This window comes from Leucopleurus acutus, assembly GCF_964270905.1.
Source record: "Leucopleurus acutus genome assembly, chromosome: 2".
Classification (NCBI taxonomy): domain Eukaryota; kingdom Metazoa; phylum Chordata; class Mammalia; order Artiodactyla; family Delphinidae; genus Leucopleurus; species Leucopleurus acutus.
In genome coordinates, this window is record NC_139143.1 from 178,062,195 (window position 1) to 178,074,578 (window position 12,384).

General features: G+C 47.1%; 1 protein-coding gene across 1 annotated transcript in view; it reads right to left on the reverse strand.

Annotated features, from left to right (window-relative positions):
* Positions 1 to 12,384, reverse strand: part of VWA5B1 (von Willebrand factor A domain containing 5B1) — a gene marked incomplete at both ends in the record, with an annotated part of 39,972 nt that overhangs the window by 14,131 nt on the left and 13,457 nt on the right. Inside the window, 6 exons of the mRNA XM_082862342.1 lie at positions 1,135 to 1,325; positions 2,190 to 2,373; positions 4,279 to 4,464; positions 6,396 to 6,510; positions 6,979 to 7,181; positions 9,045 to 9,155. Coding sequence (XP_082718468.1) covers positions 1,135 to 1,325; positions 2,190 to 2,373; positions 4,279 to 4,464; positions 6,396 to 6,510; positions 6,979 to 7,181; positions 9,045 to 9,155 — 990 coding nt within the window. The remainder of the gene's footprint in view (positions 1 to 1,134; positions 1,326 to 2,189; positions 2,374 to 4,278; positions 4,465 to 6,395; positions 6,511 to 6,978; positions 7,182 to 9,044; positions 9,156 to 12,384) is intronic.

Consider the following 12,384-nt stretch of genomic DNA (forward strand, 5'->3'; position numbering starts at 1 on the left):
GTTAGCTCAATCATCCGACAAGCTATTCTCATCATGTCATAGATGAAGAAATTGGGGGCTCAGAGAGGCTAAGCAACATGCTTGAGGGGCAGAGTCTGCCTGACTCCAAGATCAGTATCTTCCAACTGCATCGAGTGGCTCCTGGCTAAGCACAGAGGAGAGCCTTCAGGGGCAAGGTGGCAGTGTCCCTGCTGTTGGGGAGCATAGAGGGCTTATGTGTATTTGGAGGTGGGGAGAGATGGGGGTTATGGGTGGGAATGGGAGAGCGAAAGGCTACTTTTACGGAACCACAGACTCACAATGACAAGGCTACATAAAGCCCGTTCTTAAGAAAATGGGATAAGGCGTACAGATAATAGCAAATACCAATCTGGTTTAGGACAGTGATTCTCGACCTGGTGATGTTGCCCCCCTCCCCGGGGACATCTGGCAGGGTCTGCAGACATTTTTGGCTGTCCTGACCGGGGATGGTATTGTACCTGGAATCCAGTGGGTAGAGGCCAGGGAGGCTGCCCAACATTCCACAGTGCACAGGACAGCCTCCACAGAAAGGAATTCCCGTGTCGATAGTGTGGGAGCTGAGAAACCCTGGTCTGGCCGGACACTGGATGACTGGTCCTGCTGTGCTTCTAACTCTGAGATGATCTCTGCCCTGGGTGAATGTACAGCCTTGGGATTTTCAGAAGGTGCAGAAGGTGACAGAGAGGGGAAAAGAAGGGCTTTTCAGGAAGAAGGTCCTTCGCTGCAATCCCCTGACTGGCTGTGTGACGATGGGTAAGTCACTTTACCTCTCTGACCCTCAATTTCCACATCTGTACGGAGTGGGGGTGGCCGGCCCCCACATTCCCTCCTTTCCAAGGGGTGCTGTAAAATCAAATGAGAGTGTAGATGGGGGTGCTCCTTGCCAACTGGGAAGTTCTATGAGCAGAGAATGGGTGATGTCATTGACCAATGGGTATCATTATTAGGAAGTTGTCATTGGAGGTCAGGCAAGTGAAGATCCAGAAAAAGGAGGAAGAAGTGACTCACTTCACTGTAAATTGTGGTCAAGCTCCATCCTTATGGCTGAAGCAGGAGACAGAGCTCTTCCCCATCTATGGCCACCCCCAACTCCAATATGCCCTGCTTGGGTACCTGCAAATCAATCTGCCACCGCGGAGCATCCAGGCTGGTCTGCTTGGTGAGGTCCTGCAGCTTGGCTTTCCTCAGTGGGTATCTCCTGGCTGCTGTTGTGGGGTCGCTGGCCGTAAGGGCCCTTGGAGAGGGCTTGTGGGTGGTGATCTGGTTGGTGCTGTATGCCCGCCGTCGCTGGGAGAAGTCTAGACCTGGGCAGGAGTGGTGACAGGGAAGCCATCAGGGTGGAGGACAGTGGGGAAAGAGAGAGGAGCTTGCATACCCCTTTCTTGCTTGGAAACTTCTTGAGTTTTCCACTGCTTACCTACTGAAATATGTGCAGATGCCTCACCTCACCTGGCATTCAAAGCCTTGCCTAACCTAGCTCTAATCTATCCACCCAGCTACTCTCCTTTCTGCTCATTTTTCAAGGTATTATGTGCTCCAAATATACCAGTTGTGTATACGTTTTCTAGGTGTGACACCTCCACATCTTTGCTCAGGCAGTTTCTGCTGCCTGGAATCTCCTCTCCCTTCCCACTTCTAAGAACCAGTGCCCTCGTTATGTCTTTGTTAATATCCTCTACCAGATGTTCCTTTCCCTGGGATCCTTACAGTCTGTTAAACTTTCTTGTGGTCCATGTCATTCTGCTTTCTAAGAGAGTTAAGGCCAGTTGTATCTCTCTCACTAGATGGAGAACTTCTGAGGGACAAGTACCATGGTTGAGTCATCTTTGCTTCCCACACTGTGCTCAGCACCTAGCCTTAGTGGGTCATCAGTAATTACCCTCTGAATGGAAACTAAAACCATAAAGAGGTTTTGGAGGAAGACAGGTCTAAACTCTTTATCTGTACTCTACCTCTTTCAAGTTCCATGAGCTTAGTCACGTTGCTAAAATTCTCTAAGTTTCAGTTCCCTCATCTGTAAAGTTGGTATTATAGTACCCACCTCCACAGCTGCTAACCGTTCAATGAGATTGTAAAAAGTGCTTAACACATAATAAGTGTTCAGTAAAAATGTAGCAATCGTGGCCTCCCTGGAGAAGGGAGTAAAGCTCAAAGAACAACTGACTGACCAGGACTGGTGGCGGAGTCTCCGCTGGATGGCTGGGCATCTTTGGCCTGCCTCAGGTTGAAGGGTGTCCCCAAGCTCTTGGCACAGTCTCCACTGTCTGGGCTAGGTCCCTCATCCTGTGAGTGGTAGAAGACAGAGCTGCTGGACTCCTGAGAGTGTAGCATGCTGTATCGTCTTCTCTTGTCCTGGAGGGAGGGAGAGAAAAGAGGGCTTAGAGTGAGGCTGGATGTCAGGAAGGACATCCAAAGGGCAGCAAGGGGTGTGAGAGGAGATGGTGGAGGTTCTACCTTTGAAGAACTGAAATAATAAGAAAATGTTTTGCTTGCTTGGGGAATTTAGGCAGACTCCTGCCTAAATTTAAGGGATGGTGAATGGAGGTGGTTTTTCATATCACTTATGCTGTTTATATTTTTCATTATATTCTTTATTAAATGTTAAAAAAAGTGTAATTCTAAATGCTACTGCTGTCTCCAAATAGATAACCAAAAATAACAGCATGAACCATCTGTTCCTTTCGTTTCATTCTCCATGATATAAACACATATAAAAATATAAGGGCTTATTGGAGTCTTGTGTTACAAAAGCTGGACCATATTACTTACATTTATCAGTAGCTTGAACTTTGCACTTAAAACATTTTGGAAATCTTTCACGTCAACTATTCTTTTAAATATTTGGCTGTACGATATTCTACCACCCTTTTTATTAAGCATTCACTTTGTGGCCATTTATTTTTTGCCACCGTAAAAAATGCTACAATAAATCCTTGACCATGAATCTATTACATCACTTTTATTTCTATGTGTTTGATTCTTAGGAGGTTTTTCTGGGTTGAAAAGGTATATATTTCTAATTTTATTAGTTATTTCTAGATCACCTTCCGGGAGGGTAAGTCACAATTATACCCTACCCAACAACCCTTCTAGTAGTAGGAGAAAGCATTGCCAGTCTCACGGGTAAGGAAAGGAGAATAGATTTGACAGTCCCTGCTAGTCGTAAGGTCTGTGGACGATCTGCTACCTCTCAGACCTCCAAGAAAGGCCTGGATTGTGCAAAGTCTTGACCAGCATTTTGTTTAGCACGTTCTCCCTGCAGTTGAACACTCTACTCTCCAAAACACTTTTACCATTACTGACCATGGTTCTTAAGAGATTCCATAACATTTTAAAATCTGGAAATTTCAAATAAACTTCTAACTTCTCTTGAAAGATCGGAAACACATTTAACATAGGGTCCACATTCTTGCATGGTAACTGTTTGTCAGGGCCGAGTAGGGACTGAGCATTTAGACAGAGTGTGTGCTCTCCAGTTTGCTGTATTCCTCACCACCCCTTATTTCCTCTTATGGGGAATGTCTGCTATCTCTCATGACATTAGTCCCTTTAATTTTTACAACAAGCCCATTTCGTTCATTTTATACCTGCCCAATCCCCCTAGGCATTGGGTTTGTGTGACTCCTGCTTAAAAACAAAACAAGATGACAAATCCTTTAAAGGGGAGTGGAGAGACTTACTAACGAGGGAAGCTAGATGAGAAAATAGCATCTCAGGCAATCTTCTACATTTTAGCATGGATTCCACCTCCCTTTGAGAAGTTCCTCACTGTTATTCCACTTCTGCCACCACATACAAGAGAATTATCCATGTAAATGAATAAAACACAAATTCATCTAAGGAGATATGATCTGTCTAGAGTGTTCAGGGAAAGAAATCTGAGTGCCATTGTTCTGAATTGAACTATTCACCAAAATCACTTGGAGTAGACTATGCAAAATGCAGGTTCCTGGGCCTTATCTTCAGAGATTTTTATTCAGGGGACCTGGGTTGGAGCTAGGGTTCTGCATTTTAAACATGTTCCCCAAGTTCTCCTCTTGCAGGGGATCTTGAGAACCACATATTGAGATGGTAGCATTTACCCAAGCAGTGTCACCATGACTGAATGTCCACGGCCTGACAACTGTACCCCACAAGAGTAAACCCAGATCCAATTGGCTCCCAGCTGCCACAAATAAATTGTCTTTCCAGCCAAGGATGGCTTTGTGGGAAGGGTTCTGGACCCCCACTGACCCCTGGAATTTCTAAAGTACTTACTGTTCTGGGATTGGAGATGTATAAGGAGGCATCACATACAATGCCATAGCCCACCAGCCGTTCTCCAGGGAAGAGGGAGCTGGCGCTGACAGGTGAGATCAGGACCTCGGTGGTCTCAGGGAAGACCCACTCCACAGTCACATCACTCAGGACTGGGGCCATGGCCTTCTTCAGGGATTTGACCATCTGTTGGACAGGGTCAGAACACAGGTTGGGGGGATGTGTGAACGGGGGTGTGCACAAATGAGGAGCCTGAAGATTATGTGGGTGTGAGCATGAGAAGAGGTAGCAGGGAAGAAGTGACAGTAGACTTTGGGCGGCTTGCCCAGCAGCAAACATGCCTCTGCGTTTCTTAGACTCCTAGAACATCAGAGTTGGAGCAGCTCTTTGCTTTCACCTTCTCTAAACTTAGCATTTTATAAATGAGAAAAACCCAAGACTCAGAGTAGGGCTGTGATGAACCTGGGACACACAGAAAGTTTGTCTCAAAACATGGACTGAATAGTGACCTTGAGCAACTCAATTTACCTCCCTGGGCCACCGTGTCCCCTTCTGTTAAAGGGAGTTAGTAATTCTCAACTTTCAGTGTAGTTGGGAAGATACTGCATTTGAAGTATCTGCCACATGATAGGCATTCAATGAATGTCAGCTGGTTTAGCGCTTGGACAGTGGTTTAACGTCCCCTAGGATGATTTCCTCAATGGACTGCAAAGCTGGGGAAAAATGATTTGAGGATTGTGGCAGCCATAGAGGAGCACTCTCAAATTTCCCTTTGAGAAAGACTGGGTTCTTTGGCTTAAAACAACAGCGATGTATTTTTTTACAAGCTCTCGAGGCCAGTAGTCTGAAATGAGTCTTGTGGGGCTAAACCCAAGCATTTGGCAGTGCTGCTCTCCCCTGGAGGCTCTAGGAGAGAACCCCTTCCTTGCCTCTTCCAGCTTCTGGTGGCCAGTGGCATTCCCTAACTTGCAGCTGCATCACTCCAATCTTGGCTTCTGATGTCACACTGTCTTCTCTTTATCTGAAGTCAAACCTCCCTCTGCTTTATTCTTTTTTTTTTTTTTTTACATCTTTATCGGAGTATAATGGCTTTACAATGGTGTGTTAGTTTCTGCTTTATAACAAAGTGAATCCGTTATACATATGTTTCCATATCTCTTCCCTCTTGCGTCTCCCTCCCTCCCACCCTACCTATCCCACCCCTCCAGGAGACACGGACCTACTAGAGAATGGACTTGAGGATATGGGGAGGGGGAAGGGTAAGATGTGACAAGACTGTGTTCTTTTGCTGCAAGGAATGCAGTTAGATGACAGTCTCCATGTGCAATGCCTCAGCTTTCAAACCAAGTTCACACCTCTCCCTGGAAGCCCCCAGGCAACAAATGAGCATGGCAGGGATATTAGTGCCTGGTCTTTCCACCCAACAGACACAACCTAATGGGCAATTCTTGCTCCAGAGACCCCTGGTGGGTTGGATGAGACCCTGTCAGACCTGCACTGCAGTCTGAGGCTCTCCCTGACCAATCCTGCTTCCCTCCTTCCCTTTCACACGTGTTGCATCTGCACGTGGACTAAAAAGTTTTCCCTCCTGTTTCCTCCTCTTCTCCCTTCTACAGATTTTATCCCTCAAGAAACCTCTTGCACTCTTAACTTCAGCTCTGTTTCTTGTTCTTGGAAGATCTGGACAGACACAGGGATTTTCTAAGTGCTGGATTATTTGTGCCAATTATGCAAGACATGGAGAGAAGACTATAATTGCCTTGATTTCTGGGTCCTTTAGATTCTTCTGAGCCATCATTTGTCATCATCAGGAACATGGCCAGAAATGACCCCAAGTGCAACTCCTATCCATAGAGGCAGTGACTCCTTTGGGAACCCCAATCCTGCCCAGCCAGTGGATGGAGCATATGAGCCAGTGGCTGGAGACCAGGGCATCTAGTGTCCTGTACTAGCTCCAGGAAATGTCCACTCTGTGGCCTTCAACTCTGATTTTCACTGGGGTGCAGTGGAGTGCTCAGACTTGGGGTGAAATCCCAGCTCCACCACTGAGTTGCTGTGTGACCAGTGTGGGCCTCTGAGGTCCCAGCACCAGAAGAGATGGAGGCCCTTCTGCCTACCTTGGGTTGCAGCCGCTCCCCCTCCACCAGGAACTCAGCACTGCCCTTGGACACAGTCGCCAGCCCTTTCACCAGTCTGTGGCAGACGTTGGGTCCAATTCCAAAGCTATAGCACCTGGAGGAGGGGGACGAGAGAGGCTGTTACTTCCCATCCTCTCTGCCATTTTTGTCCCCTGATGGGGAAAGGGGCAGATCATGATCCAGCAGAGCTATCTCAGAGCTGGCCCCAGCTTCAGGTAGAGGATGAGGGAGAAGAAACAGGGCCATCAGTGGGCATTCACATTCACACATGGACAGCCCATCCCCTCCCGCCCCAGCGCAGAGTTGAAGCAGGTAGGACTTCCTCTGCCTAGACTGCTCTTTGAGACCTGGATGCAGAGGTGTGGGCATCTTATCCCTCCTGAACCACTGTGGGGAAAAGGCAAACTTTGAAGTTGGCCACACCATCCTGGAAGCAAAGCTCTGTAGGAATTGTGGGTCCCCTCTTCTCCTCCTGGCACTTTCCACGTTGCCCCAGTTCTGACATCCCCAGCCCAGGGCAGCCCAGAGTAACCGAGCCCTAAACCTTCAGCCCTGTGCCCACCTGGTGGAGAAGGCATGGTTTCGCAGCAGCTCCAGCACCTTCCCGGTGTTGCTGACGGCACCATCTGTGATGACGAAGAGCAGCCTCGGGTGGCCTCGGGGCACTGGCTGCCGGATGACCCACTTGAGCGGGGAGAGAATGTTGGTGCCACCCATGTCAGCTTGCATTCTCTGGATGTTGTCACAGGCCTTGGCCAAACTCTCCTGCAGAGAAGGGTCATGGGCAGGGGGATCGTCCCCAGGGTCATTATACGGTGTGGAGACTCTAAGCCCCTTGGAGGATGAATCCTTTGTTTCCCAGGATCTTAGTTCAGCCTCACTGGAGCTGACTCATGTTCCCAGTTTCACCTCTGCCCCACACACAGGAAGAATAGGTGGCCACTTTTCGGTGTGAGTCTGCCCAATAACACCACCTACCAATGCCCCAAATGCCACCATTCATGATGTATTAACCTACTGTTGTCCTTTCTTTGTCCCACTTTCAAAATATAAACACCCCTGGAAAAGGTAGCGCGTCAAGCCCTAACTGCCCAGCACAAATGAGGTTTCCTTTTCTGGTGAGTGAGGCAGGAGGTATGGTGGAAAGACCACTAGACTAGAAATCTTAAGACTTGAGTCCTGACCTGACTGTGGCACTAAATCCCTATGATACTCTGAGGAACCCATTTCCCCAATCTGGGTTTCAGATTTCCTCCCTCCTGGACCGACACTGTGAGACCCAACTGGCCAAGGATTCCTGCCACTGGATGGACGTCCCTGTAGCAAGGACAGATTCTCACTGGATATCAGATGTTTTCCTGCTCCTGACTCAGGAAAATGCTCCTCCAACATCCACACTTGGAGTAATGGAATATAACAAAAGTCTTAAAAAACTGTGTATGTACCTTTGGAACCAGCAAGACTAGGCATTTCTTCCAAGCGAATCATTAAGGATGTATGCAAAGTATTTGCTGCAAAGATAACTAAATAGAAAAAAATGGAGACAACTTAAATGCCCACCTGTAGCGGTTTAGTTAAATAAGTCGCAGCCTATCTGTGTAGTGAAATAGTAGGCAGCTACTGAAAATTATGTTGCAGATGAATACTTACTAGCATGGACACGTGCTCATGATAGGCTGTCTTGTTAGAAAAATAGGTTACAGAAAGTATGGGAGGTCTGATCCTACCTTTATTGAAAATGTATGTAAATGCTTAGAGCAAGAAGGGATTTATCCTAAGCTCTTAACAGTGGTTTTTCTTTTCTTCTGACTGATCATGGGAGATTTTCAAATTTTTCATTTTGATTATCTAGATTTAAAAATTGTGGGACAATCAATATATATTATTTCTGTATTTAAAAAACTGACAAGTAAGTTATTTTTAATTGAAAAGTGGCTCCTGTGCCCTTCTTTCCTCCCTTCCCACCCGCCGTCTCTCTCTCCCTCCCTTCCATCCTTCCTTCCTGTCCTAGACCTGGGTAAGATGTCCGCCACCCTCCCACCTTTATTTTGGTTGTGCTTCATGGCTTGTAGGATCTCAGTTCCCCAACCAGGGATTGAACCTGGGCCACAACAGTGAAAGCACGGAATCCTAACCACTAGGCCACCCTAGGATGCTCCCATTTTGAACATCCGATTGGGGCCAAGGGTCCTCTAGTTACAAACTGTTACCTTGAGCCATGCGAGCGCCATTCTTAGTCCACTTGCTCACCTATTCACTCCTCTATCCCTTGTTATTCACTCCTTTATCTCAACCTTGCATGAGTCTATCATTCTAATGAGACGGAGGCTTCAGTGAGTGGGAGGCCTGAGATATATCCTCTCCCTATCCCTTCCCTCTACCCCCTCCCAGCGTACATCCATACTTTGCCCCACATGATCTTTATTTTAAGGAGGGGGGAGGCCAGAAGACTGCCTACGTGGAGATAGCCTCCCTTTGGTTCTCTGCTCCTGGCATCATCTAGGTTCTATATGTGTGAACAGGTTCTATGAGGCCAGGCCTCGGGGGTACCTCCTCTTTCCTCTTCCTTCCTTGTCTCTGTTTCTCACCACCTGACCCCTTCTGGTCCCAGCCATGCCCCCTCCTTACCTCAGTGTAGGTCTGACTGGAAGGGAAGAGGGTCTTGAACGTGGATCCAAACCCAATGACATTGAAGAGGCAGGCCGGCATGAGACTCTTAAGAGCCACCAGCATGGCATCCTGACAGGTGAGAAAGGAATTTTTAGGATTCAGGAAGGGGTTCTTACCTTGGCCACCACACAGCGTTGTTCTCATAGCAGCACGGGAGCAGCCTCCAAGTGCGCCTTTCACCCTCTGTCTGCACCCAACACCACTTTCTCCCCCAGATAAAGACATTCGCTGGTGTTGACCAGAGGCTGAGCCAAAGCCATCATCATAAAAGTCCTCATCTGTGTTGCAAGGCTGATTTCTCAAAGCCATTCTATGACAGTTTTCCAGTTTCGTTTCACCTCCTACTGACCCTGAGCGGTAAGGAGAGCAGGGAGCGCCCACCCCCTTCCACCAAAACAAAATTGATGTCTAAGGGAGGCACGTGGCCTGGTCCAGGTCCCACTGGTGATGAAGCAGCCCTCTGTTTCAAGGTCTGTGAGCATTAAAGAGTCTTAACCTATCTAACTATGCAACACCAGGAGACTTTGATCAAGGTATATTCTAAAAAATAATGACAAGGAGAGAAGGTGGAGGAGATGACAAGAGGGAGAACGATGATATCGATGATAATGATGATACAATGCAATGATAAATGTCAAGCAATTACTACATGCTAAGCACTTTGTTTTCATTATCTCATTTAACCTCTGTAACATGTATGATAGCATAGTGGTTAAGGAGATACATTTTGAAGTTAAACGTATCTGGGCTTCAATCTCACCATACACTTTGAAGTTAAACATATCTGGACTTTAATCTCACCTTTGCTATTACTAACTTGACCTTGGGCCAGTTATATCACTCCTTTGAACCTCAGTGTGGCGCACAGTAAACATTCAGCACCAACTGAATGGTTATTATTGCCAACCCCATGAGATACATATTAGTATCAATGCCTCTGTTTTACAGATGCCTCTGTTTCCTGTTTTACAGGAAACTGAGGCTCAGAGGGTTAAGGAATTGCACTGGATCGTAAAACCTGAGAATAGGACTGAGGCTTTCGAAGCATAGCTCCGAGATCTTTATTTATGTTGGCCCTGCCTTGGCACAGAACTCAGGGATGAGTGGCTTTCCCTCATCCCTATAGAGTTTATTGATAGCACCCCAGGGATCTCAGCATAGCTTCAGAGAATCAAACTGTTACACTCCAAACTCTTGAAGGAAACAGCAGCAAGTGGATCCTGGCAACTTTTACACCGTGTGGCCTTCCAGGCTCTGCAGCCCTGCAGCCCCTCTTCCATTCCCCTCTGTAAATATTGACATTAACGTTCTGTCCATTTCCTTTTGTTGCTTGTGTCAATATGTTTTGTTTTTCTGCAAAAGAAGTCAGTATCTGTTTATTTTTCATTAGTTCCTGACGTGTGTTGCTGCTAGGAGGAGACCCTGCTGGTCCATACGGATTGTCTCTGCTCGCACCTATTAGAATTTTAAAGCCATGTTTCTGGCAGCTACTGGCAGCTGAAGAGTGAGACCAGCTGCAGGAAATTAAATTGGCCGAACTTTCCCCTTTGGCATGGCTGTTTGGATTTCTATTCTCTCCTACCTCCCTAAGCCTAGTTTTTCCTACAACTTCAACCCAATGAGCCACGTGATGACTCAAGCAACCCCTCAATGGCCTCATTGTCAGTGGGGAAAGGGATGTGTGGCCTGAGTAATTTCTGCGACTTTTTCTAAAAGGGACGCGTTTAGCAGAATGGATCGTGCCAATGCAAAGCCATTTGTGAAAGGATGACCTCGAGCTCACTGAGCTGAACTGGAAGAGAAAGCAAGAGCGACTCCAAGGGGAAAGGGACCGAGACGTGAACCAAGTTATTGTCAGAGAATCCTGACAATAGGTCTCTAGTTCAGGAACTGGATTTCTACTCATAAACCAGCTTCATTTCACTGGTGGTAACTGCCTGGAACACCAAGATGAGAAGGAGGTAGAGACTGAAACCAGGCTCAGCACTGAAAAAAAAGTGTCATGGTCAATTACTGATGTCTGTCTGGGCTTGGAGGAGGGGAACAGAGGGATGTGTGACGTATGTTTGCCCTCCTTGAATGAATCCTTCTTTCTTATTTTACAGAAAGAACAAATGAAGCCAGAGTTGAGAATCAACTTGTCCAAAGCCACATAGCGAGTCAGTGGTAGAATTGACCCTGGAACCCAGGCATTGTTTTTCTCAGAGCCATGTAGCAGGAATGACAATCAGAGAAGAGAGGTTGTCTCAGTGGAAGAGTCTGTATAATTCCCTATTGGCAATGGAAGGAAAATGAGCACTGAATACAGAAGGTTCAGGTTCCCACACCAGCTCTGTGATGTTGGGAAGAACATTTAGCGTCCTGGGGACTGAGTTTCCTTACCTGGAAAATGGCAGGGAAAATGGATTAAATGCTCTCTGAGAGATGTTTTAGGTCTGTGATCCTATGATACGTTGGAGTAACTGAAGAGATGTCGTACAAATTGGTACAGCTGTGGAATGGAATACACATGGCCACACAGTCCTGGAGCATGCTTCAGCACTCTAGCACTGTGGACAGCTCCTTACTTCAATGCCTGCCTTTGATGGTGGGCAGGGGTGGGGAAATGGTACCAAGCAGTCCTGCATCCCAATGTCAAGAGGCTCAAACAAGAACTTGGATCTCATATATGACTGCTCTGTCATACTTCAAGACCAGACCCAGTCATAGCAAGGCTTAGGAGATAGCTGTCGTCACTGATCCCACTTAAGCCCATTCCTCCTGGCTCATTCTGTTGCTCTGGAAATAAGGGAGACAAGGTCGGGAGAAGGACAAAATTTCAGGTGACAGCAGAGCCCTCTCCTTGTTCTCTCATCCCTTGCTCTCTTGAACTACGATCCTTTACTGAGTTCAATAAACAGCAACCAAGGGCTTTTTACACATAAACACAGAGCTAGACCCCATGGGGAGAGACAGATGAGAAAGAGCTGGTCCTTTTCCTTAATGAGTGGATAACTCCAGAGGAGGAGACAGACATCTGCCCAACTAAAAATACAAGGAAGTGTTGGATAATGCCATAATTGTGGTGAATAATCTCCTCATGGAGATGGAATGCTTCTGGATGTGGGGGGAGGGTTTTATCACTCTTTCCCCTGAACTCCTTCAGAACCCTCCAAAGCATCAAGACCATGCTCCCAGGCAGGCTTGGCTAACAGGGCTATGCCCCTCACTTGACTGAGCTCCTTGGGGCAGGAACTATGTTTACAAACTACCGTCTTTCCAGGTGGCCAAGCACAGGGCTTTGCACATATGAGGCATT